Genomic DNA, 26,401 nt, shown 5'->3' on the forward strand with positions numbered 1-26,401 from the left:
CGCAAGCCAGGCCCGGCCTTGCGCCGGCGCCTCGTGAGTGGCGAGAAGGGGAGTTCGCGGCCAAGGGGAGCCGCCCGGTCCGCCTCAGCGCCGCCGCCGCCGCTGCCTGTAATGGCGACGTCGCCCACCGCCGTGACGGGAAGGCCCGGATGGAGCCTTTCTCTAGGGGGCGGGGCGGGACGCGCCGCGAAGCATGCTGGTCGCGGTGGTTCCTCCCTCAGCGGTCGGAGGGGGCCACACGCCGGCCTCCTTTCCAGAGAAAACTACGCCTCCCGACAGGCACCGGTTGAGACTCGCCCAGCGGCCTCGTAGGCTTAGAGGCGCTTTTGGGATTTGTTTGGCAGGCCGAGCTTTGGGGCCATTTTTTGCGGGTGGCAGAAATACGTGGCTGTTTCCTCGGTTCCTATGCCCGGGGAGGCTGAAGACTGGATGGCCGCGCTCCTGGGCTCTCTAACTTTTCTAATGCATAAGTGCACTAACGCAGGGGTCTCCAACCTTGGCAACTTTAAGCCTGGAGGACTTCAACTCCCAGAATTCCCCAGCCAGCTTTGCTGGCTGGGGGATTCTGGGAGTTGAAGTCCTCCAGGCTTAAAGTTGCCAAGGTTGGAGACCCCTGCACTAACATGCCTATCGTCCCTGTCATCTTTATCCTCTTATTCTTTTTCTCATTTATGTTTGACAAATTCCAATAAATAAATAAAGTCCCCTGGCTCCCAGTAAGACTTCCGGAGAAACTCTGCATTTTTTTACCGTGAAACTCTCACGTGGCTGGATTAGCAGGGAGGATAACCGTATTCCACATTCCTGCCTTATTCATGACCTAAATTCTGATTTCATTGCTGAAGTGATTAATGGTGGCTGAACCGGCCAGGGCACATAACTTTGTGAGCAATATGGCTCCAGGTCTCCGTGCAAAATGGTTATTTCTGTAAAAGGAAAGAATTAGAAAAGCTGGGTTGTTCTCTTCAGCCTCCTGCTTGGAGCAGAGTTTGCAAAATAAAACATTTCAGGCAGGCTCTGAAGATTTCTAATGAAGGGCAATGTTCCCCCTCATGGGGCAAGCTATTCCATTGGTTGACAGCACTTTGTCTGAAGAAGTTCCTCCTAATAGCTTCCTGCTTCCCTGCATTCATCGGATTGCTTTTGGTATTTATTAATTAATTAATTAATTAATTAAATTTCTAGACCGCCCTTCTCCCGAAGGACTCAGGGCGGTGTACAGCCTTATTAAAATACATAGATAGACAATAAATTTAAAATAATTTTAAAATGAAATATTTAACCGGCCAATTTAACTAAAAATAACAAAACCAATTAAAATCAGTACAAAATTTAAAATTTAAAATTTAAAAAACTAAAAAATCTAATCCAGTCCTGCGCACCTGAATAAGTGTGTTTTAAGTTCACGACGGAAGGTTCTAAGGTCTGAGAGTTGGCGAAGTCCTGGGGGGAGCTCGTTCCAGAGGGCGGGAGCCCCCGCAGAGAAGGCCCTTCCCCTGGGTGTCGCCAGACGACACTGCCTAGCTGACGGCACCCTGAGGAGTCCCTCTCTGTGAGAGCGCACGGGTCGGTGAGAGGTATTCGGTAGCAGAAGGCGGTCCCGTAAATAGCCCGGCCCTATGCCATGGAGCGCTTTAAAGGTGATCACCAACACCTTGAAGCGCACCCGGAAGGCCACAGGTAGCCAGTGCAGTCTGCGCAGGATAGGTGTCACCCGGGAGCCACGAGGGGCTCCTTCTATCACCCGCGCAGCCGCATTCTGGACTAACTGCAGTCTCCGGATGCCCTTCAAGGGGAGCCCCATGTAGAGAGCATTGCAGTAATCTAGGCGAGACGTCACGAGGGCGTGAGTGACCGTGCATAGGGCATCCCGGTCTAGAAAGGGGCGCAACTGGCGCACCAGGCGAACCTGGTAAAAAGCTCTCCTGGAGACGGCCGCCAAATGATCTTCAAAGGACAGCCGTTCATCCAGGAGGACGCCCAAGTTGCGCACCCTCTCCATCGGGGCCAATGACTGCCCCAACAGTGAGCGCCGGCTGCAGCTGACTGTACCGGGATGCCGGCATCCACAGCCACTCTGTCTTGGAGGGATTGAGCTTGAGCCTGTTTCTCCCCATCCAGACCCGTACGGCTTCCAGACACCGGGACAGCACTTCGATAGCTTCATTGGGGTGGCCCGGTGTGGAAAAGTACAGCTGGGTGTCATCAGCGTACAGCTGGTACCTCACACCGAAGCCACTGATGATCTCACCCAGCGGCTTCATATAGATGTTGAACAAGAGGGGCGAGAGAATCGACCCCTGCAGCACCCCACAAGTGAGGTGCCTCGGAGCCGACCTCTGCCCCCCCCGTCAACACCGTCTGCGACCGATCGGAGAGATAGGAGGAGAACCACCGATAAACGGTGCCTCCCACTCCCAATCCCTCCAACCGGCGCAGCAGGATACCATGGTCGATGGTATCAAAAGCCGCTGAGAGGTCTAATAGGACCAGGGCAGAGGAACAACCCCTATCCCTGGCCCTCCAGAGATCATCCACCAACGCGACCAAAGCCGTCTCAGTGCTGTAACCGGGCCGGAAACCGGACTGGAACGGGTCTAGATAGACAGTTTCATCCAGGTGTAAGGGAAACTGATATGCCACCATACTCTCTACAACCTTCGCCTGGTACCACCCTCTGGGGCAGTATTTTTCAACCATAGCAATTTTAAGATGAGTTGGCTTCAACTTCCAAGGCAAATACCAGAATTTCATGGCTGGCCGGGAAATTCTGGGAGTTGAAGTCCACTCATCTTAAACAGCAACACCAATAGCACTTAGATCTACATATTTACAGCAATCTCCTAAGTTTAGAGTAAGCCTCTTGCCCCCAACAATCTGGGTCCTCATTTTACTGATCTCAGAAGGATGGGAGGCTGAGTCATCCTTGAGCTAGTGAGAATCGAACTCCTGGCACTGGGCAGAGTTAGCTCGCAATACTGAAAAACACTAGGTAATAGAGAACTTACCATTCCCTGCCCTATCTGACAATCCCTGAAGACCACTACAATATTGTACCGGTATCTCCCTAGGTATCAACAGTATGGTAGACCCAATTATGCATCTTTATTCCTGGATGAACAAGGATGCATTTTGAAGTAGTGAAAATAGCTAGAAAAGCAGAAAATCCTGTTATCTGATGCATATGCTGCCTTTTATTCAGAGCTCATGGTAATATATTATGGAATTGAGAATATTTAGGAGAATAGAATAGGATGGAATGGAATGGGGATGGAATGGAATTGAATTCTTTATTGGCCAAGTGTGATTGGACACACAAGGAATTTGTTTTTGGTGTGTAAGCTCTCATTGTACATAAAAGTCATAAGTGATAAATCATGATCACTATCATAAAAATACATCATAAATCATGATACAACACTTAGTGATAGTCATAGAACACTACATAAGCAATCAACATAAATTGTATTAGAAACAAAATAATATAAATCGTACAAGCAACAAAGTTATAGTCATAAGTAGAGAAGGAGATTGGTAATAGGAAAGATGAGAATAATATTAATACAATCTTACTAAATAGTATACTTCAAGTCTTGCATGGGTGATGTTATCTCTTCAAGGTAACATCAAGTTTATCTTTCCAGATAAAAAGCACAATCAGAGCATCAGTGCTATTTTTATTGTAAGGTTACCCCAAACAGAATCTTACAAGACTGGAAGATTTTCTCCTCTCCTTTCTTTTTCAGTTCCAGAAAACTAGGGAGGGTGTCTTCTAAAGCATTTCTTATGCTTTTCTTCCACTTGCAGGCTGAACTGCCATCTAGGCTGCAGGTCTTCCTCCTGCCTGCCAGGTCATCATTCCTACAGATCATTCCACTTACCCAGCATTCCTTCCTTCCTTCCTTCAATTTTTCCCTACAATAACTTTCTGTACAAATGGAACTGAGAGGATAAGCTCCCAAATACACAGGTGTCAATGGCTGCAGGTTGTTGGAAGAAAAATCCGGTCTGGTTCCAAGGCAGGAGAAAGACGCTGGAAATAAAATGGAAGCTGAATGGCTGCACGGAAAGGTTTATTTGGTTTCCAGAAACTTCAGTGACAACAACAATATTTCTGGAGTGGTTGACCCCTTGGTTTAGGAATGAATGGATGGGTTTTTATAAGGTTCTGAGATGCTGCAGGGGATTGTGCAATACAGTGAGCCTTGTGCCTTTTGCTATTCTAATGGTGGTGGGTTAATTCTATTATGTCCTAAAAGTCATATCCTGTCCTTAGAATTTGGGTGTGGGATGTAAATTCTTAATCCAGAATTTGGGTGAAGAATGTAAATTCTTAATCCCATCATGAAGGTGTTTAGTTTATGAATAGATTGACCCAGTTTTTCTTAATAGGTACAAAATATCCATCTCTATAGACTGGAGGCTTCTGGTCCAGGCTATTAAGAAAGACTGGGGCTGCTTTCTGCCTTTAAGAACATGTTTCTCCATTTCTCCTTTGGAGAAATATCCTACCTTGCCTCTCTTTAATATTGAGAATAAAGAATATTTTAATTGGGGGGGGGGCTTCCTACAAGGTAGACTTCAACCAAGGTTTTCTTCTGCCAGCCAAATCCCTTAATCATTAGACCATGCTGACCCAGCAACCTCCTGATAATAAGTGCAACTACTGCAAGGTATATGCTGAAGCAGACTTCACTTCCTGTATCTTCAAGTCCAGGCCTGCAAAGAGCATATTGCAGAAGTCAAGACCCAGAGATGACAGGCATGAATTATTGCTACTGACTCTGGAATGTCCATGACCGGTGCACCAGTGGATGTTGGGCAAAAGACAGACTTCACCTTCAACTGTAGTTTAAGCAGGAGCTGAAATTCAGAACCCCCAAATCACATATCAGCTTATTTAGGGGATGGACCCTTGTCTAGAACAATCACTAGGGCCAGTGTTCTTGAACTCCCTGATGTTTAAGGACAAAAAGCACCCATTTTGTTTGGGTTTACTCTAAAACCGCTTCTACTAAATCAGCCCTTCAGACATTGGTTCAACACTTGCATAGCAGCTTTAGTATACCAGGAACAGTATTTTATTATGGGCCCAGATCAGAATGCAGATAAAACAATACGGTACCTCACCCCAAACTAATAGATGCCTTCACCCAGAGGTTTCATATGGATGTTGCATCCATGGGCTCAATCATTCCTGCCTTATGACTATTTTTTGGAACTTCTCTGTCAGGGAAGAGCAGAACCATTTTTTTTCTTTCTGACAGACTAGTGATTTCAGAAATTAGTATTATACTCTATAACTCTGCAACACTATTAAATCTGAAGGAGGAAAAAGACAGGCATGAGCCTGTCCATTAGGACAGTTGCTGTTAATAATCTCCTGATCCATAAACAGGTTGTTGTCTGAAGACCAGGCAGTGGTGAAGTTCTTGGGCATCTGCATTCTTCACAGAACAAAGTCCACCTGGTCCAGCTTCCTGCTTTCCAACAGCTTTGTTTCAACTGGTTCCCCTGGATAGGCTCATTTCCTTAACCCAAATGTCCAGATTGTTGCAATACAATAGAAGCATAAAGTAACCGCAGGAATTGAGGTCACACAAATTGCGATGGGTTCAACTGGTTTTGCCTAACTGGTTATTCAACACTTGGCTACCAGCTCCATCATTAGTAGCCCTGTTTGGAAAGAGCACATTGCCACCTGATGTTAAACCAGTGGGAGTGTTTGTGTCTCACCCTAGGGTAAACCAGTGCTTCTCAAACATGGTAGTTTTAAGATGTGAAGACTTAAACTTCCAGAATTCTCCAGCCAGCCACTTAGGGAATTCTGGGAGTTGAATTCCCCATATAGCAAACTTGTTAAAGTTTGAGAAACAATGTGCAAGACCAGGGGTAGTCAACCTTTTTATACCTACCGCCCACTTTTGTATCTTTGTTAGTAGTAAAATTTTCTAACCGCCCACCGGTTCCACAGTAATGCACCGTGTATCGTCATCTGCGCATGACTCTCGCGCATTGTGGATTGGATTGGGGGGGGCACCGGCTACCAGCTCTGCTTGTCTGTTACAGCTGGGTGGTGTGGGGGGAGATGCGCGAGCTATTCTGGGACGAGGCTCCTTTGTTTGCGGTCGCACTATAGCGCCATTTAGTTTCACTTACGTAATGTGAACTAAACTTATGTGCAGGCGATACAAATAGTATCAGAAATTTAAATTGTCTTTTACTTTGATCCTTCATCTCCCCCCCTTCCCCCTTCCCCTCCCTCCCCCCTCCCTCCCCCCCCAGACTTCCCAGAACAAAGTACAGGGTATAAAATTAACAATCATAAATTAAAATACAATATAAATCATAATCCATAGTCACTCCTCTCTCTAAAACCTTAACTCCCCTTCCAGAAACAAAAAAGTACATTCTTCTTCCAGTCCATTATATATCAGTCCATTCCACTCCTAAGATCTTCAGAATCTTCCAATTAAATTGGTATTTCCAGTTCATCAATAAAATACATAGTTTTTAATATCCAGTCTTCATCAGTCAACACCAAATATATATCAGTCCATTCCACTCCTAAAGTCTTCAGAATCTTCCAATTAAATTCAATAAAATATATAGTTTTTAATATCCAATCTTCATCATCAAGACCAAGACGATGTTTCATCTTCCAGTATTCATTAGAAATTCTTTTATAATATACCTTTCTTCCTTAAACAGTCTCCCAAATATAATTCATATTTCCAGCTTAAATTCTTAAATTTAATTCTTAAATTTTTATCCAATCTCCAAAAATTAACAATATTCTATCTTCTCATATCTTTAATATCACTTACATAAATCAAATACCATTGCTAATATTAATATTTCTTCAATTTACCTTACATATGTCAAATAACATTAAAATTATACCTGTAACTTATATCCAAAATATCTCAATTATAACAATTAAATTCTGTTTGACCAAATACCAACGTTACATCCATAAACAGTCTCTCAAATATAATATTTAATCCAAATTCATAAATTTTTCTATCTGTCCTCCAAAATTAAACGATATTCCATCTTCCCATTCCTTTATACCTCACATATATCAAATAGTAACTAACACCTATAACTTATACCCAAAATAGATCAGTTATAAAAATTAAACCATATATATATATATATATATATATATATATATATATATATATATATATATATATATATATATATATATATTTGTTTTCTGAGGTTTTCACGGGTGTTTGTATATAGGTCTTTGGTTGTTCGGGTTTTCTCCCGTGTAAAATTGGAAGTGTCTTGGCGACGTTTCGACGAAGTCTCATTCGTCATCTTCAGGCTTCAGCTTCGTGCTTCTGGGAGCAATGTGTGATCGCAGCTGTTTCTTCCTTTTAACTGCTGGTGAGCGGTTAAAGGAAGAAACAGCTGCGATCACACATTGCTCCCAGAAGCACGAAGCTGAAGCCTGAAGATGACGAATGAGACTTCAAACGTCGCCAAGACACTTCTCACATGGGCAAACCAAAGACATATATATATATATATATATATACAGGTCTTTGGTTGTTCGGGTTTTCTCCGTGTAAAATTGGAAGTGTCTTGGCGGCGTTTGACGAAGTCTCATTCGTCATCTTCAGGCTTCAGCCGTGCTTCTGGGAGCAAGAAGCACGAAGCTGAAGCCTGAAGATGACGAATGAGACTTCGTCAAACGCCGCCAAGACACTCCAATTACGGAGAAAGAATCAACAAGATCTATAACACCGTGAAACCTCAAAATAAATAAATATATATATATATATATATATATATATATATATATATATATATATATATATATATTTATTTGTTTTCTGAGGTTTTCACGGGTGTTTGTATATAGGTCTTTGGTTGTTCGGGTTTTTTATATATATATAAAAAATACCATCAAAATCACATCTTAAGCATTCTCCTTCCCCTTGTCTTCTATCTTACACATTTTCCACCATCTGCTCACCAATCAGCTTAACATCTAACAATAAAGAATTTCCAATCTTTAATATATTGGTGTAAAAATCTCGTTTAAAAACTTATTAAGAAAAGATAAGCCTCCAAAAGTTCCTGTAAAAATTTTTTCCATATTTGAACTGAAGAAATTTCCAAGATTTTAGTAGTAGTTAGTTCTGTTTGCTTAAGAGCCATTTTTAAACTGTATAATCTACCAAAAAGAGGAAAAAAATCAATAAACTTTTCTTCTTAAACAAGGAATGATTGAAGATAAGTAATTAAGAAATAGAAATAATTTGAAATGAAATCGGGGTGCTCAGCTGCCATTTTAGAAGGGAATGGAAAGGGAGAGATGAGTAGAGAGAGTAAAGGAAGAAAGTAGGCAGGAAAGAGAGAGGTAGAAGAGGGGGAAAGGAGAGGAAGAAGAATGGGGAAAGAGAGAGGGTTAGAAAAGGGTGGAAGAGAAGAGTGGGGAAGGAGGAGAGGATGTAGAAAAGCGAAGGAGAGGAAGGACGAAGAAAGTAGAAGAAAGTAGAGAAGGGAGGAGGAAAGGTTTGTTAAGGAAGGAAGTGGTAGCTGGGCAGGTCCGAATAAGTAACAAATGAAAGTTAATGACTAATGTTGAATAAGAGACTGTACATTGAATAGGTTGTTGAAAAATGAAAGTAAAACTTTTTTTTTTTAAAAAAAGAAATTTAAATGGTCACGGGGAATTTTATGAAAATTTAATGAAAATGTTTTTAAATAATGCTATGAATTTTTTTTAAAAAGTCAATTAAATTTAAAAAAAGGAAAGTGCTTCAGTATGGGACAAAACCCCTACCGCCCACCATGAAAGCTGGAATGCCCACTAGTGGGCGGTAGGGACCAGGTTGACCACCACTGTGATAGACCATGGTTTAAATAATATCGAACTGTAAAAAATCAGACAACTATTGAATGGCCGCAAAAGTAAAAATCAGGAATGTCACCTAGCTGTCATCCGGAGGTTTGCAACCCAAATTAGCGTTGCTGACTAACAGCAATTAGCGCTTAGATTTATATACTGCTTTTACAGCCCTTTCTAAGCGGTTTACAGAGTCAGCAAATTGCCCCCCCCAACAATCCGGGTCCTCATTTTACCGACCTCGGAAGGACGGAAGGCTGAGTCAACCGTAAGCCAGGAGCCTCAAAAGCGTCTTCCCCCGTCCTCCTCGCAGAAGGAACTCCGACTACCATTCACACGACCTCGGAGTGTGTCGGGTGTCAAACTGGGGGAAGGCGTGGCCTTTCCAGTGCGCACACGTGACCGCGAGCGCCCCGCCCCTTCTCGCGCGGCAGCCTGACCGCAGCCACCGGCAGGCGGGGGATAAACAACTGAGCCCCGCGCGCGTGCGCATGCTCCGTCCTCCGCCGCCTTTGGCCCTAAAAGGGACGGGTGGGCGGAAAAGAGAGAGAGAGAGAGAGAGAGAGAGATCCTGCGCGTGACGTCACGTTGCTGGGCAAGATGGCGGCCTCCGTGCTAGCTGTCGCGGGCCGCGGCTGGGTGGGTTGCGGGCCTCGGGGTCTTTGGTGGGGCCTTTCGCGGGGTCTGTGCAGCGGCAGAACTACGCATTTCGGGTTCCAGGAGGTGTCGGAGGAGGAGAAAGGAGAGAAAGGTGAGGGGCTGGGCCCGGGAACCCTTGAACCGCCCGACCTCCTGGATCAGGGGTCTCCAACCTTGGTCCCTTTAAGACTTGTGGACTTCAACTCCCAGAATTCCTCAGCCAGCTTTGCTGGGAGCTTTGCTGGGAGCTTTGCTGGGAATTCTGGGAGTTGAAGTCCACAAGTCTTAAAGGGACCAAGGTTGGAGACCCCTGTCCTAGATGGCTCATAGAATGTCTCTCTTTCTCTCTCTCTCTGCAAGTAGAAAGGTAGAAGCGCAGACTGTCAGCCCCGGGTGGCCTCTTGAGCTCAGGGCGTGGGGGGTTTATCAGGAAGGCTGGGCGGAGGCAGGCAAGAATGAGAGGGGATTAGTGCTGGCAAGTGGATAATGCCGCTTTATACCACACTGGTAAAGGCCACACTTGGACTGTCTAGTTCTGCTCGCCACGATGCAAAGAAGACTCGGGAAAGAGTGCAGAGAAGAGCGATAAAGAGGATTAGGGAGCTGGAGGTTAACCTTATGAAGAACAGTTGCAGTGAAAAGTTGTATGTCTAGTGAAAAGATCTGGAGAAGACATGATAGCAGCGTTTCCGTATTTGAGGGGCTGCCCCAAAGAGGAAGGGGTCAGCGTTATTTTGCAAAGCACCCGAAGGCAGGACAAGAAGCAATGGATGGAAACTGATCAAGGAGAAAAACAACCTGGAACTAAGGAGAAACTTCCTGCCAGTGAAGACAATTAAGCAGTGGAACAGAAGTTGCCTTCAGAAGTTGTGGGTTCTTCATCACTGGAGGTTTTTAAGGAGAGACTAGAATAGTATATAGGGTCTCCTGCCATGGGCAGCGGGTTGGACTGGAAGACCTCCAAATTTCCATCCAGCTATATGAAACCACATTTCTATATATCCATTCAGACCCTTGAAAAGGATAGAATGAAATCTACAGAAATTCTACAGAGGAATTATTGAGTCTGTCATTTGCACCTCCATAACTGTCTGGTTCGGTTCTGCAACCCAACAAGAAAAACACAGACTTCAGAGGATAATTAGAACTGCAGAAAAAATAATTGCTACCAACTTGCCTTCCATTGAGGACCTGTATACTGCACGAATCAAGAAGAGGGCCGTGAAAATATTTGCAGACCCCTCGCATCCTGGACATAAACTGTTTCAACTCCTACCCTCAAAACGACGCTATAGAGCACTGCACACCAGAACAACTAGACACAAGAACAGTTTTTTCCCGAAGGCCATCACTCTGCTAAACAAATAATTCCCTCAACACTGTCAGACTATTTACTGAATCTGCACTACTATTAATCGTTTCATAGTTCCCATCACCAATCTCTTTCCACTTATGACTGTATGACTATAACTTGTTGCTGGCAATCCTTATGATTTATATTGATATATTGATCATCAATTGTGTTGTAAATGTTGTACCTTGATGAACGTATCTTTTCTTTTATGTACACTGAGAGCATATGCACCAAGACAAATTCCTTGTGTGTCCAATCACACTTGGCCAATACAATTCTATTCTATTCTATTCTAGTCTGGTGAGCTATGCCAAATACCTGCTTTCTTAATGTTAAATCCAAATCTACTTCTCTTTTTAAAGGTTTTCTTCTGAGAGGTCATATGCAGGCCTTTAAAAAGATAGCCCCCTAAAGGCTTTCATTCTTAGCATGATCCTTAGGAATTACAGGTAGCTCTCAACTTACGACCACAATTGGGACCAGAGTTTCCATTGTTAAACAAGGCAGTTAAGTGAATTGCACCTGAATAATGACCTTTTTTCCATTCACTGTTATTAAGTGACTCAATGTGGTCGTTGACTTTTCTTGTCTGTAATTGTCTGGGCAGATTGCAAAAGGTGATCACTTGACTCCTAAATGCCGAACTGTCATAATGCCAAGCATCCGAATTTTGGTCACAAAAGTGTCAGAGGCAAGGGCTTCTCATGTCACTTTTTTCAGAGCTGTTATAAATGTTTGTACACCTGTGGAATAAAAATTAGATTTATAATATTGTGGCATAGATCTCTGTTGAATCCCTCTTCTGTCTCGTGTAATGCATTGTTCCATAGGATCTGTATTATTATTATTAGTAGTAGTAGTAATAGTAGTAGAATTGTTATTATTGTTATCTGCATATTGCGTTACTGTCTGGTTTGGAAGCATTAGGCGGTGCAGAGTAGTGAGGATGGCAGAAAAGATTATTGGTAGTTCATTCCTTTCTATCCAGGACATAGCATACAAGCAATGTTTAACCAGGGTCTGCAGGATTCTCAGGGATGCTACACATCCTCTTCAGGACCTTTTTTCCTTCTTACCTTCCGGGAGAAGGCTTTGTAGTATCCGAAGCAGAACATCTAGATTCAGTCATAGTTTTGTTCCATATAGCATTAACCTTGAGAACGCTCAAGTTTCCTCTTTCCGCTGTGTATTCCAAATTGACAGTGATTAATGTGTATGTGTGTACAGCAGCTGTGCATCTATGTTATATATAGTATGGGTATATATTTTCTTTTGACAGCAGGCAACAGAATTTCATTTTTAATGTGGGCCTGTATGCTGACAGTAAAAAACGACAATAAAGGTTATCTTCTTAATGAAGTTATAAGCCCGTAAGTCTTTATGATAGAAAGTGCTTACTTCAGAACTGCTGTGTCTGCTCTTGGGAATAGCGCTCCCCCAGGGAGCCCTGTGACCCCTGTTTTGCCTGCCTTCAAGAGACTCTTGAAGACCTGGCTGCCTATCAAGAGATCCAGAGAAGTAGTGGATTCCCCACTTTTGGATGTGCTGAAGTGGAGGCTAGGCAACCACCTGTCAGCAATGCTTTAATCCCTGCTTTGAGCAGCAGAGAAGACCTCACAGCCAAAATATTTCCAGTTCCATGATTCTGTGAAACAGATTGAAGAGTTGTCTAAATATTATTTATATCATATTGCAGTTTTATATCTTAAGCAAATGATTAGCACCCGTTAACTGGCAATTATCTCTGATCTGCCTTTTCTCCCTTTCACTGTAAACAATAGTTCTCTTGCCAAACCATAGTTTTGCATAAAAAAGGAGCAATTTGGAAGTGGGGTCATTTCAAAACATGCATGCCCAGCAAAGGTTTCTGTTTCCTGAAGTTATGTGCACCTTCGAAGTTTCCTCTATAAAGGGGGAAATCATCTCGAGGAAAGAGGTGGATCAAATTTCAGGCCTGGAGAGCATGGATCAGGATCTCAAACGGGGTATTTGAGACATGAAGACCAGTAGAAAGATTTGGAGACATAATTTGTCTTTGCGTGGCATTGGCCAGAGCTGTCTTCATAGAAGCTGCTTGTCCTATTTGCTCCAACAGAGTCCAGATCCCATCAATTAAATTTGCCTGCCTTCAGGTGATCTTTAAAAACCTATTTCTACAAGCCTAGGGAGAAGAAGCACCTTTTTGTGAACATAGGCTGTCCTTTATTTTCCCCAGTGTACCAATCATTTTATACTGTCTTGTACTGTCTTGTGTTTATTATTGTGTTTTAATCTTGTGGAGCTATCTACAGTTATTTGGAGTTGGATGGTTTAGAAACTTGACAAATAAAATCTATGGGACAGATACATGCTTGGTTAATCTTATAGTATGTTATTTAAATATATAGATATTCCTGGAAATTGGATTTCTGTCAGAATGATATAGATCAGCAATTCCCAATTTTTCCAGCTTTGCGGACCAGTGGTGGGTGTGGGGTGGGGGAGGGAAAGAAGGATGGTTCCCCACAAGCAGAGGGGGCCCACATTTACCCACTGCTTGCATGGCCTGGTTCTGAATAGCCATGGCCTAGTACTGGGCGGTGGCTCGTGGGTTGGGGACCCCTGGTGTAGATAACAGAATTGATCTTATTTTGAAAATTTCAGTTTACCAGGTGTTTGAAAATGTGGCAAAGAAGTATGATATCATGAATGATTCGATGAGTCTGGGAATCCATCGTGTTTGGAAGGATGCTCTACTGCGTCACATGAACCCTTATCCAGGAGCCCAATTAATTGACGTTGCTGGTGGGACGGGTAAGTGCCATAGAATCCTAGAACTGGAAAGGGACCTCAAGAGGTCTTCTAGTCCAACCCCCCCTGCCCAAGGCAGGAGTCCTTGTTCCATCCCGGACAAAAGATTGTCCAGTCTTTCACAATGTTCACCAGCTCCATCCAGATCTAGTTTAGTTTGAGAATGTGTAGCCTTCAAATGAACTTCAGTGGTTAATTACAAGAACAATAAATGTAGAGAGAGAGTGTGTGTGTGTGTGTGTGTGTGTGCACGCGCGCATGAACTGTACTTCTCAATCAGCAATCCCAAGCTATTGGAAGGAGTGGTTTGAATGATTCGTGCGCAATACCTCCATTCTTACCTTCACATTACTTAATTTCCGGAAAAGGAAATCTCACGTTTTGAATCTTCTTTTCAAAACAAATTCAGGTGACATCGCCTTTCGATTTATCAATTATGTTCGTTCCCAGCGGGAGTATCAGATCCAGCAGAAGCTAAGATCCCATCAGAATTTATCCTGGCAGGAGATTACTCAGCTTTACCAGGAAGAGGAGAATGGATCGCTAGGGGGATCCCACGTAGTGATCTGTGACATTAACAAAGAGATGGTGAAGGTTGGGAAGCAGAAATCTCAGCAGCTTGGCTACTCGGAAGGTAATAAGTTATTATTTCAACCGGGGGATTTAAATCAAGACTGGGGTGTTTGTGAAGCAAGGAATCCTGGCCCTCTTCCCTCTGAAGTACAACAGGGAAGTGTCAGGCCTCCAAACCAAAAATGACACGTGACAATTCTCCCAGCTAGGTTCTTTATTGCTTTACACCTGTAGACCATGTTTTGCCTGACGGGGGACTCTACTGGGGACTCAACTATTAGGGAGGGGCTGTCTTTCTCTCTTTCTCTCACACCTGATATCCAGGCTGAGTTGCCTCTTACTCTTCTGGAACGCACCCGGTGGTGGGCTGCAACCGGTTTAACAACCCGCTCCGGGAGCATGCGCTTTGCCTTTCTCCTTTTGACTCTGAAACTTTTCCGTTCATTCAAACAAGGAAAAGGATGAAGGAGCTCAAGGCTCTAACTTCTAAGAGCTTCTCTTTGGGAAGCCTTTGTCATGATCCAGCTGGGCAAAAGAATGAAAGCACTTTGGGGTGAAGCTTAAAAGAAAATATATGGCCACCAGAACGATATTTGGATTGTCTGACCGGGAACGTCGTTGGGAACTACGATCTGACCTCAAGCTTCCACTTACTCATATATGGCAGATAGTTTGTACATTTTGCTGGCAGATTTTTCAATACATGCTGTTACTCTGTGCCATACATGTGGATATATGCATAATTTTGTAGTTATTTTGTCATGGTTATGTAGTGGAGGTGGAGTTGGAGACCCTTTGAGAGCTGTATACAACAAAATTTCATTTTAATATATGCCGATTAGTGTACATTCAAAATGACAGTAAAGTTATTTATTGACTTTTAGATTTAGACAATAAAGTCTATTCTGCTTGAGCATAAATGGCATGTATAACAACAAATCTTTCTACAATAATCATTGACAAGCAGAGCTGATGTATAACCCAGCCAGAATGCAATGTTATGTCGTGGTTTCTGGGTAAAATACCCTATAACTGTGATGGCAAATCTATGGCGTGTGTGCCGGAAGTGGCATGCAGAGCCATCTCTCCGGGGATGCCAGCCATCCCCTGTTGCTCTTCCAGGTTCCGGCCGGCCAGCTGGTCTTCACATGCACATGCATGGCAGAAACCAGAAGACCAGGTGACTGGTGTGCATGCACACGTCAAAAACCGGAAGCTCAGCTTCCCGGCATGCCAGAGAACTGCTCTTCCAGATTCTGGCATTCCCGCATGTGCGCACCGGGGAGCTGCTCTTCTGGTTTCCAGTGCTCCCCTGCACATGCGCGCATGCTCCCATTTCGGCACTCAGTGCCCAAAAGGTTCGCCAACGCTGCCCTATAAGGTTAGTGATAGGATAACATAAATTAAGCATAGGTAGGGGTCCAGCCCATTTTTTCAGTAATTAGAATGAGAAATGTGTCCCCTCTCCTCTGTTTCAGCTAGGTAATTCAGAAATAAAAAGTCATGCTATAGAAGTGGAGAAAAATTATAGTTTGTCTAACACTGAGCTTGGGTGTTTGGGAGATAAAATGGGGACACACACACACACACACACCCCGCACCGAAGCTATTTTTTATTCTAACAAGCAAGGTTGATTTTTTAATGAAAGATGTCTTTGGAAGGTTCTTTGAATGGGCACCGACCGATTCCATTTCTCATTCTTTGAAGGATTGTCCTGGGTGGTGGGGGATGCTCAAGATCTGCCCTTCGATGACGACAAGTTTGATTTTTACACAATTGCTTTTGGTATCCGAAATGTCACTCATATGGAGCAGGTGAGTGTGTGTGGTCCTTTGGGTCTATTCGGGGGAGGGCTGCTAGATTTATATTTGCCTTTTCTCCTGTCACTCAAGGCGGTGTTCCACTCCTGCACCTCCTAGTCCCACCTCATGTAACAATAACCTGGTCAGGTAGCTGGAAACTAAGATTGGTCCGAAGTCACCCAGTGAGCTGCACCTGAATCATCTTCTCCCTAACAGTTACACCGCTTAAACCTTTTATATCATCTTCATTGCTCCAACCTGGCAGTCTTTCAGTGACGAATCTTGGAAAAAAGGTTTCAAAAATTTCAAGCAATTAATAGGCTACTGTTTAATCTAGATAAATCTTTAATCTCTTCCTCCTCCCCAAAAGTCATGAGCTCAGAATACAGCTATGTAAAGGATCGGAATATGCCTTCTTATGGTGGGTTTTCTTTTCTTTTTTGTTTCCTGTGTGCTTCCAGGCGCTTCAGGAGGCTTATCGAGTCCTGAAACCAGGAGGGCGTTTTCTCTGCCTTGAATTCAGTCACGTCAACAATTCCCTTCTTTCCAGGTTGAAATGAAGGATCTTCTTTTCATTTTTTATTCCCCCTTAAGCAAATAAGTACTGTGACAGTGTGAGATATTTCCTGTTCATTGAATTTAGTACAGCATGGCTTGTCATCAGACAACTGGTCAGTCTGTGGCTTGAGTGGGGCTCAGCACACAGTTATGACGTCAGTGTCCCATGGCTATGACATTGCCTTTTGCCCTCTTTTTCGCTGGCCTCCTACATGCATAGTCAGTGTGGAAGCCAGCCCATCACTTATGGCAACCACGTGACATCCTTGCTTAATGGCAACTGGAAGTGCTGGATTTTCTGTTGCTAAGCAGTGTGGTCACGTGATATTGCATTTTCGGACTACGTCCCTTAGTGATGGAAATTCCTTTCCCAATTGTCCTTAAGTGAGGACTACCTGTACACATTTCATTCAGGATAGTCTTTTTCAGTTGGTGACATCTTCCTTCCTTCTTCCCGCCAGGTCTGGTTTAGGAAAACAGTAAAAAGCAGAAATAGAGTGTTTTCTTAGCCAGGGTGAGTAATTTAATAGTTTGATCTGAAAAACTAGGAAAGTGTCTTCAGTCAAATGCAATGCCCTGGACTAGATGTAATATTCTATGTAGTGAAAAGGGAAGAATGAATGACACCTTATATAGAATTTGATAATGCAAATTCACGAATGACTAGGAGAAAAAGGTGGACAGACTGATTGGTTATCATCTTTGCAGACGATATGCAGGTAGTCCTTGGTTAATGACCATTTGTTTGGTGGCTGTTTGAAGTTAGTGGCACTGTAACTGAATGAATGCTATTTATGCCTAGGCCTTAATGTTATGGCTGTGGCAACACCTCCATGGCATGTACAGGTAGCCCTCGATGTATGATTGTAATGGAGCTTGCCTGTGACAGTTGTAAAGCATGTCATCACATGACCAACTACAACTATGACCATTTTTACTGGCCGTTAAGTGAATCCATAGTTAAGCAAACATTGCACTCATTAAGCAAACCCATTGTTTGTCATGTGGCATTTTTGCTAACAGAAATTGTGGTTTTCAGCCAAATTGCCATAAATTATGGTAATAGGACTGCAGGATGCAGCAAATGGCTGCAAATGTGGGCCAGTTGTTGGGCACTCAAAATGCAATCATGTGACCATGGATGGTGGCCATTGCAACTTCAGAACCAGGTTGTAAATAACTTTTGGGAGTCCATCATAACTTCAAACAATCATAAGAGCCACAGTGGTTAGAGTGCAGTACTGCAGGCTATTTCTGCTGGCTGCCAGCAGTTTGGCAGTTCGATTCTCACAAGCTCAAGGTTGACTCAGCCTTCCATCCTACCGAGGTGGGTAAAATGAGGGCCCGGATTGTTGGGGGCAAGAGACTGACTCTATAAACCGCTTAGAGGGCTGTAAAGCACTGTGAAGTGGTATATAAGTCTGATTGCTATTAAGTGAGCACTGGTAAGTCGAGGACTTACTTTATGAAGTAGCTAGAAAAGAGCAGGTCCCTCTCCCCAAGAAAATTCAAAGGGAAACAAAAACCTGTCGGGGCCCTGTTCAGAGTTTACTTTCAACATGTGAAAATTTGTCCCTGAAGTCAAACTGCTTGTGGAAAGTTTGGTCTACTCCAGTATGTTAATTTTTTAAAATTTTGTTTTCAGTCTGTATGATCTCTATAGCTTCCAAGTTATCCCTGTGCTGGGAGAAATTATTGCTGGTGATTGGAAATCCTACCAGTATCTTGTAGAAAGCATAAGGCGCTTTCCAACACAGGTAAAACAAGACCTCCAGGTTAATCTAAAAACTAAAATTTCAGTTTTATACACAGAAGTTTTAGCGCTAAATGCTACATTTATCATTGTTTTGTTTTAGGAGCAGTTCAAGGAACTTATTGAAGAAGCAGGCTTTCTGAAGGTGGACTATCAAAACCTGACATCAGGTATGGTGGCCATTCATTCTGGCTTCAAGCTGTGATTACCTTTCTTTGTACTGAAGGAAAAGCACTTACATTAAGTTTCAAGTCGGGACAAAAGAAAGCAACTGTTTTCCAGCTATGCTTATTTAAAACTGCTGATTTTACTGGACACTATATAGTTCATTTGAAACCTCAACATTAAAGTACTGTACACCCTTTGGAAATATTTTAATCGTGTCACCCAACTGAGGTGTGGCCGAAGAAATGGAAGAAGTGAATGGAAGCCACGTTTACTGTTCTAAAGGTCCAGACTTTTATCGAGATGTAGGATTACTTTATATATTAAAATTACTATTTAAATTTTCAATTGTTTCTTTGTTTTCTTGAAATGCAGGTTGTTTTACATGATGAGGCATATTCAAGAAAAAAAAATCTTAATTCATTCTGGTGGTAGCAGCTGTCTGCAAATTTCTGGGAAGTTTGCAAACCTCTGAATAGTCTCTCGTCACCTACACAATTTACAACATGTTCTAAGCTAGTGATTTATCCAGATATGGTGCAGTGTGTAAATCCATCTGCTTTCCCTCAAGCTTAAAGACTAACTTATATCAGGGATGTCAAACTCGTGTTGTCATGCCATAGTCACGTGACATATCACGACTTCCCCTTTGCTAAACTGGGCGCGGCCAATCCACAGGCTGCGAGTTTGACAGCCCTGGCTTAGCTCAATAGGATATGTACCATTAAACTCTAAAGCAGTGATGGTGAAACTTTTCAGCACCAAATGCCAAAAAGGGAGTGCGCATGCATCTGGGCTGCAACCCGGAAGAGGAGCCGCCCAGGGCAGGAAAGGGCGTCGCTGCACGTGCCAGGCGACATAGCTCTGCATGCCACTTCGACCATGTGCCCAAAAATGGACTTCCGGTTTCAGCTACTGAACTTCGGGTTTCAGTCAGCTACTCTTCTGGGTTTCTAGCGTGCATGTTTACGCGACAATCAGCTGGCCGCTGCGCATGCTCACGCAGGAAAACGCAAGACCAGCTCTTCTAGTTTCCCGCACTGCCACATGCAAAAAGACCAGCTGATCACCAGGAAGAGGAAAAGCTGTCATAGGTTCCCCATCACAGCTCTTAAGATTTATGACTTAATTGCATGATACCAAACCAAGATTAACTTTAACACGCAGAATCTCTCCATGTTGAGACAATACATTCCATGAGCACATCCATGCAGCTTCGTTGCAACTATGCAGATTTGCCATTGCTGCTTTCTTGGTTATTTCTTCTGGTCTACAACCCTGGAATTCTATCATCCAAGCCCAGACCAACTGTGATCTTGCTTAGCTTCTGGCTAGCAACCTGAGAGCTGCCACTCTGAGGTCACACATACACATTTGGTGATAATGATTTACAAAAGAAAATTACTGAGGTTGTATGAAGCCCAGAACATACCACACAATTGTTTAATATGTTATACAAATTAGGCCCCATCTCTACAGAGCATTAAATACATCATAGTATACATAAATGCAACACAAGCTTGCTCAGGTAGAATGCTATGCTTGGTAGTCAAAACGCCCAAAGGCTATGCATTCCTTAGCTTCAGCTATTTTTATTGATAGCCATGAGATTCTTGCCTGTCCTCTATTGAGCCCCTTGCTGTACTGTATTGGAACTGGCTGGCCAACATTTGAATATTTTAAAGTAGATATACATTGTATTCTTAGAATAGCTTGTGCTGTGTTGGATACTACCATGCACCAAATTCTTATCTTATAAACTCTGCCACATTAGTTTAAGAGTGTCAAAACAGTTTACAGGAGTAACCTGCTTCCAAGCACAATATACCTATGGAAAAAGGAATAAACCAGCAAATCTTTAGGACAAGAAAGCTGAAACTTTTTAAAATAACTTGGATAATAAATGTCTAGATAATCTAGAAGTTGCCATTGGTAACATGTTTTTACATTTAAAAGGCACAAAACATTTCCATGCTTAATTTCACTACTGCTATTAGTGTTATCCCCTCTTTGATAGTTAAGGAAGTCCCATGTACTATTTGAACTGTATCTTAACAAATGCACATTCTTATTATTTCCATGGGATGCTTCCCTCATACACATTGCTTTAAACTTTCAAGGTTAAAGGAGACACTTGATACTCAATTAAACATGCTATTTGTCCTAACTTTATTGATCCTGCAACACGTCAATCAATCTATTAAGTACATGTATAAGCAGGACAATCAGATCTCTTATCAAGTGAAGTGCAGTTACACATTTTTCCAAATATGGGATGCTCTAGTCCTTAAAATGAACTGAAACATTCACTCGTTTCCCATGAGATAATTTGCTAGACTTTCTTCCAATCTCAGGTCTTTATCAAGTATTGTGTTAATATACAGTATGATTGTACTGAGCTATCTAGCATATAAGGTTAATAATCCTTAAAGTTGAAGCTTGTATAATAGAGGCAACAAACTCTGTACAGTTTTTCTGACATATACAGAGATGTCAAATGGTAATTAATTTTAATCCTCTAATTCATTAAGCATCTATAAATTCCATAGAGGATTTCAAGTATTTTGTTTAAATCATTCCATTACAGGATATTATTCTCTTGCACAGATGTGCTTCAAAAGGAAGTTGAATTAGAAGGAATTCTAATTTTGTGTCTAAGGTGCTCTTTTAATAGCTGTGCTTAAAAAGCATCGGAAGCCAATAAAGTTAAACACAAGAAACCTAGATACATTAGCTGGTACGGAAAGGCATTTTCAAATTTTAACTCAAATATAATAACCTAGGCTGATTCTATGAAACCTTGGAGTTAAGTTTGGAAAACGCTAGCTAAACAATTTTCAGCTTCAGTGTAATATAGAACCCCAGTAGTCCTATGGAAGAGCTACCCCAAATATAGAAATATTAGAGTAAGTTAAAGGATGAATACCCAACAGTTTTATTAGAAAACTTGGCTAGTTTGTTTTAGAAAAAAAATACATACAAGCTTATTTTTTTGCTATTTTTTATGGCCACAACAAAAACACAAATTGGTACATAGGAGTACCTGTCATTAAAACAAAAGGCTTGAAGATCAAGGTATGTTCCCTGGGGAAGGCTGAAGACTTCAGTCTATTTGGAATTAGCGTGCAGTCCTGTAACCGAATGCATATTTGGGTGAAAAATTCCCATACTTCTAACCAGATTTGAAAAGGAGAATAGCAACTTGACCCAGGTAGAAGTAGATGAAGTGTTTGGTCTCATGAGTCACGTAGCTGCCAAAATTTCTTCCCACAATGCAGTGCCAAGTAGGATTGTATTTCTTGTCAAACTCCTGGAAGAGAATCCCTTAAAATCTTAGCATCATAGATATTAATATTTTCATTCAATCTATTATACTGAAAAGCATGTCTTATTCCAAGTTACTGAAGCAAGTTTTAGTTTTAAGGCCTAGCATATCCTAAGTTTTTCACCAATTCTCTTTTTGGTGTGTAGACAAAAGGTGACAACCCCAAGCCCTTAAAAATTTGAGTTGATAATAAAATGCAAGAACTCATACGATTACGTTAGCCAATTCTGCAGTTCGTAGGGAAACTTTAGGCATATATGCATTATTTTTTCCCAGAGATTAAATCAGTATGTGCTACTGATAACAATACTGTCAGCTAGATGTGAAAGTATTAAGAGATGCAAAGTCTTATATTTCTGGGACATTCTGGTATCTTGCATGCCTCTGGGCCACACTGATCCAGGAGCAAACTACATGGAAGTGGCCCATGTAGTTCCCTATGAGGATACATGCCAGGAATCAGTTCTGGAACAGCATAGTTCAGAAGAGCAACTGAATATTCTTGAGTCAAAAATGTTGTAGTCCCACATGGCAGGATTTGTATATACCAAAAAAGCATAGTACATAGAGTAATAATAGTAAGAGTAGGGCTCAACATTCATTACTGAAAGATATGACTAATGCACTGAAAAAAATGAACTAGCATCATTAAACTGGTTTTTATCAGTACCCCACATACCTTTTCACTCAGTTATCTTTTACGTAAACCTAATATCTCATATTAATCTATGCACCCTGGATATTACATTGAACTGCTGCACTTGTTAAGGCATTAAGTTTAAATATTTTATCACTTGGCACTTTTCTATACTGAATCTTGACTCTCACTAGTCAGCCAAATGCAGAAGATTGTAGCTGTGGTTCAATTAAGATTATACAAAACCCACAGATTTAAGAACTGTATATTCTGAAAAACTCCAGAAACTTCCATCCTCCCTCTAGTTTATGCTAAACATCCTCAGGACCTTGTCATTCAACAATTTGACACTTTCTGGAGGTAAATTCCCCAAACTTGAAGTATACTGGAAGCAACAGTCTGGCCTTCCTTGAAACAGGCTAAGGATAAGAATGCAGCAAATAATTTCTGATGTAGAGAATTTTACTTCCAGAAGCCTTCAAACTCACCCTGCAAATTTTGTTACCATGGTCCCATCTGTGAACAAATGGTCCCATCTGTGAACAAATTTTCTTTCTATGCACATAAATAATACCTTTTTTGCCAGTTAGGACTTGGTATTACTTTAATATTAATTTATAAATTAAGTTTAGATTATATTGTTGGTAGTTTCTTTTCTAAATTAAAATTCTAAGCTAGTAATATGAGATGATGGTTCAGCACTACCTTCTTTATATGGGCAGCAATATCTTTCTCAATGTTATATTTTTCCAAGGCCTGTGTAGCACACTCCACAGAGTCCTGCTGCATCTCCTCAGACATATCTGCATTTTTGATCACAGCCTTTCGATCACTCATGATTACCTACAAAGAATGAGAAATCATTATTTAATTCATCCGTTCTGCAAACAAGGTATTCAAAAGATTAATTTTTAGAAGCAAGAACAGGGTCTTTTTAAAACACAAAGATTTAGCCCAGAGAGAAAAACAAATCTATTCATATTTAGCTATACAGGCAGTTATCATTTAATGATGCACTAAGTGATGTGGTCATAAAGTATGACATCACATGACTGCCAATTTATTACAGCAGTTACAACAGTCCCCAGTTGCTTTCAATAGGGGAATCCAGCATAGTTGCAGTGTCCCATGATCATATGATTATCACTTGCGACCTCCTGCTGACTTCCCATTGTATTTGCTCACCAGAAGCCAGTAGTGGAGGTTGCAAATGGTGATCATGTGAGCACTGGGCACTGCAACAATAACTGCTAGCTTATTGCCAAGCACCCAAATAGAGATCATGTGACAACACTGCAACGGCCACAATTACTAGGAACAGTCATAAAACGCCTTGTTCAGTTCTGTCAAACTTTTTAACAGTTGTTGTAATAGTGATTGTTCAACAAGGACTATCTATTTGTTTGAAATATGCAAACATTCTGGAAGAAGGCAGACTGTGTATGTGCTCATGAAATCAGAGACGTTGAGACTTTTCCTCTCTAGCATAGTTACAACCTATACACTACTAAAATAAGCAACACGGGGATCTTTATGTTGCATGTATTGCCTTGTAATAAAGCAGATACCTAACTGCTCCTGGGCATCTCTTTTTACTCCACCCATTTGCAGGTGCGCAATTACGCTCTTTGCACAAAAAGGCTGGTAGTTTATGCTCACGACATACCAATTTTGCCAAATTCTCTATGTTATTTCCATAGTCCACTTGGGTATATCCCAAATGTTAACCCCTTCATACCAAATCCATCTAGGAATGTGTTTCCTAACCCAATGGACCTCACCATTCAACCACTATTACTCCCCACAAAAAGTATCTTAATTTTCAATGTCACAGACCACCGCCCACCACCACTCCTTGTGAAGATCCCCTCAAATTCAACTATTCTTTCCTTCTGTAGATAATCAACCTCCACCATTTCCATCTTCCCTGAAGGAAGTGGGGAGAAACCTTGCTATTTTTAGTACTAGCTGTAGACTGTCTCAGTAGGATTTCCTCTTTAAGCAACTAACTGGCTCTCAACCCTGAACTATGTCCATTTGTTCACAGTGCTTATACTAGACTTTAAACAAGAATGTTACTATTGAAAAGCTGTAGCCGGTAGGTTCTTTAAGCACTGGAGGATGTAAATATTATTTCTATTTAGACACTATTAACCGTTCGGTTCAGGAACCCAATTTATATAAAGCAATATACCTATATTTTATTAAGAGCAAAATGATAAAACCTCAGATTAAAACCTCAGGGAGCGCTTTAAAGTGGCCCATCAAAAGCCAGCAATTAGGTGGGGAGGGAGAAAAGAGAGAGTAGGAGGTAGGAAAGAGGAGAAGAGGAAGGAAGAAGGGTAGAAGAGGGAGAAGGAGTGGAGGGTGGAGGGAGGAGAGGAGGTAGATAAGAGGAGAGGAAGGTTTGGAAAGAAGGTAGAAGAAGGTAGAAGAGGGAAGAGAGTTAAAAAGGGGGGTGGTGACTGGGCAAGCCCGACTAATTGTATATAATTGTACATTGGATGAATTATTTGATATGATTGTAAAAATAAAACTTTTTTATTAAAAAAAAAAAAAGCCAGCAATTAGGCAGACCACGAGCTATCCTGCGGATCACCCTTCCAAAATCCCTACCAGGTTCCCCCCCACCCCACCCCTCTGCGCCATTTATCCTCCTTCCCCCGTTTCTCTCCAAGGTCCTTGTGGCGCCGGCACGATCGCTCCTTGCCTCCGAATTAAGCCATTTTCCCTTCTCCCCCCCCCATCCGAAAGCCCCCCTCGCAGTTCCTACACGGTGTCCCCACGCAGGGCAGCCGCAGATGCCTTGCAATCTCAGAAGGGGGAAGACACCTGGCCATATATATATATATAATAGAATATATATATATATATATATATATATATATATATATATATATATATATATATATATATATATATATATATATATATATATATATATATATATATATATATATATATATATATATATATAAAGAATATATATATATATATATATAAAGAATATATATATATATAAATATATATATATTCTTCCCCCTTATATATAAAACGTGGCTCTCGACCGGTGCGTCTCCTGGCACAGATGCGGACGGGGGGGGTTTCCAAGCCCTCCGCAAGGCAGGCCCGGAGGCCGATTTGGAGGCGCTGGAGGCGGCCAAGGCGCCGGGCGATGCTGCCCGAAGTCTCCTGGATTCCGGCGGAGGCGAGGCGAGGCTGCGCGGCGTCCCCCCCTCGGCCAGGCTCTCCCGCTCCCTCCCAGCCGGCGAGAACGCCTCCCACGTGGGTCGAAACGGATTCCCGAGGCTGAGAGAAGCGAGCCCGGCGTGGTGGGACTACAACTCCCATAGTCCACCAGCGGGCCCACCAACGGCTGGGGATGTTTAGTTACTCTCGTCGTCCGCCACCGCCGGCGGGGCAGCTCCGGGTTGAGGAGGAGGCGGCGGCGGCGCCCGGGGAGCTTCCAAGAACCGCCGGCCCGGCCCAGCCCGATGGGCGATGTAGTCCCGAGGCGCGGCCCTCACCGTGTGGTGGTGCGGCCGCTGCTGCCGGGCTGCTTCCGAGGAGAGCGGGAAGGGACGTTGGTGGAGCCGGTGAGCAAGTTGGCACCTCGGCGCTCCTCCGGGTCCCCCGTCGCGGTAAACGCACTGAGGTAAAAAGGCCGCCCGCGCGCGCGCGCTCGTTCGCTCAGCAGCCCTGCCCGCCTCGCCCGCGACAAGCCTCGAATGCCGCCCCGGCCGGTGGCTTCGCCCCTCCCCTCCGGCTCCGCCGCCGCCGCCACGCCCAACGCGCCGAGCTCCGTCCCGCAGGCAACGGTCATTGGCGGCAACAATACGCCTCGCCGCCCATTGGCTGCGGCGCCCCCGCCTCCCTCCGGGTTTTATTGTCGCATTTTATTGCGGCCCGGCATGCACCGCGCCGGGCGTCCGTTGTCG

At 42.8% G+C, this 26,401-nt stretch overlaps 2 protein-coding genes across 2 annotated transcripts; one reads left to right on the forward strand and one right to left on the reverse strand.

The window, feature by feature from the left end:
* Positions 1-9,422: 9,422 nt before the first annotated feature.
* On the forward strand, positions 9,423-18,849 carry COQ5 (coenzyme Q5, methyltransferase). Its single transcript, XM_058158384.1, has 7 exons — positions 9,423-9,617; positions 13,503-13,652; positions 14,059-14,283; positions 15,931-16,037; positions 16,487-16,575; positions 18,229-18,340; positions 18,440-18,849. The coding sequence occupies exons 1-7, from the start codon at positions 9,467-9,469 to the stop codon at positions 18,539-18,541; spliced, it is 936 nt and encodes a 311-aa protein (XP_058014367.1). The 5' UTR covers positions 9,423-9,466; the 3' UTR covers positions 18,542-18,849.
* Positions 18,850-19,926: 1,077 nt separating this feature from the next.
* On the reverse strand, positions 19,927-26,123 carry DYNLL1 (dynein light chain LC8-type 1). The gene is made up of 3 exons (XM_058158385.1): positions 25,991-26,123; positions 23,169-23,306; positions 19,927-21,811 (listed from the first exon to the last, which is right to left on the reverse strand). Exons 2-3 carry the CDS (start codon positions 23,298-23,300, stop codon positions 21,674-21,676), a joined length of 270 nt encoding a protein of 89 aa, XP_058014368.1. The 5' UTR covers positions 23,301-23,306; positions 25,991-26,123; the 3' UTR covers positions 19,927-21,673.
* Positions 26,124-26,401: the final 278 nt, after the last annotated feature.

This window comes from Ahaetulla prasina, chromosome 15, assembly GCF_028640845.1.
Source record: "Ahaetulla prasina isolate Xishuangbanna chromosome 15, ASM2864084v1, whole genome shotgun sequence".
In the NCBI taxonomy this organism is placed as follows: domain Eukaryota; kingdom Metazoa; phylum Chordata; class Lepidosauria; order Squamata; family Colubridae; genus Ahaetulla; species Ahaetulla prasina.

Coding starts and splice junctions, on each gene's coding strand:
- COQ5 (XM_058158384.1), top strand. CDS start 9,467: ATGGCGGCCTCCGTGCTAGCTGTCGCGGGCCGCGGCTGGGTGGGTTGC. Junction 13,653..14,058: donor TGACGTTGCTGGTGGGACGG/GTAAGTGCCATA, acceptor AAACAAATTCAG/GTGACATCGCCTTTCGATTT. Junction 16,576..18,228: donor AACAATTCCCTTCTTTCCAG/GTTGAAATGAAG, acceptor TTTTGTTTTCAG/TCTGTATGATCTCTATAGCT.
- DYNLL1 (XM_058158385.1), bottom strand. CDS start 23,300: ATGAGTGATCGAAAGGCTGTGATCAAAAATGCAGATATGTCTGAGGAG. Junction 21,812..23,168: donor TTGCTGCCCATATAAAGAAG/GTAGTGCTGAAC, acceptor ATTCTCTTCCAG/GAGTTTGACAAGAAATACAA.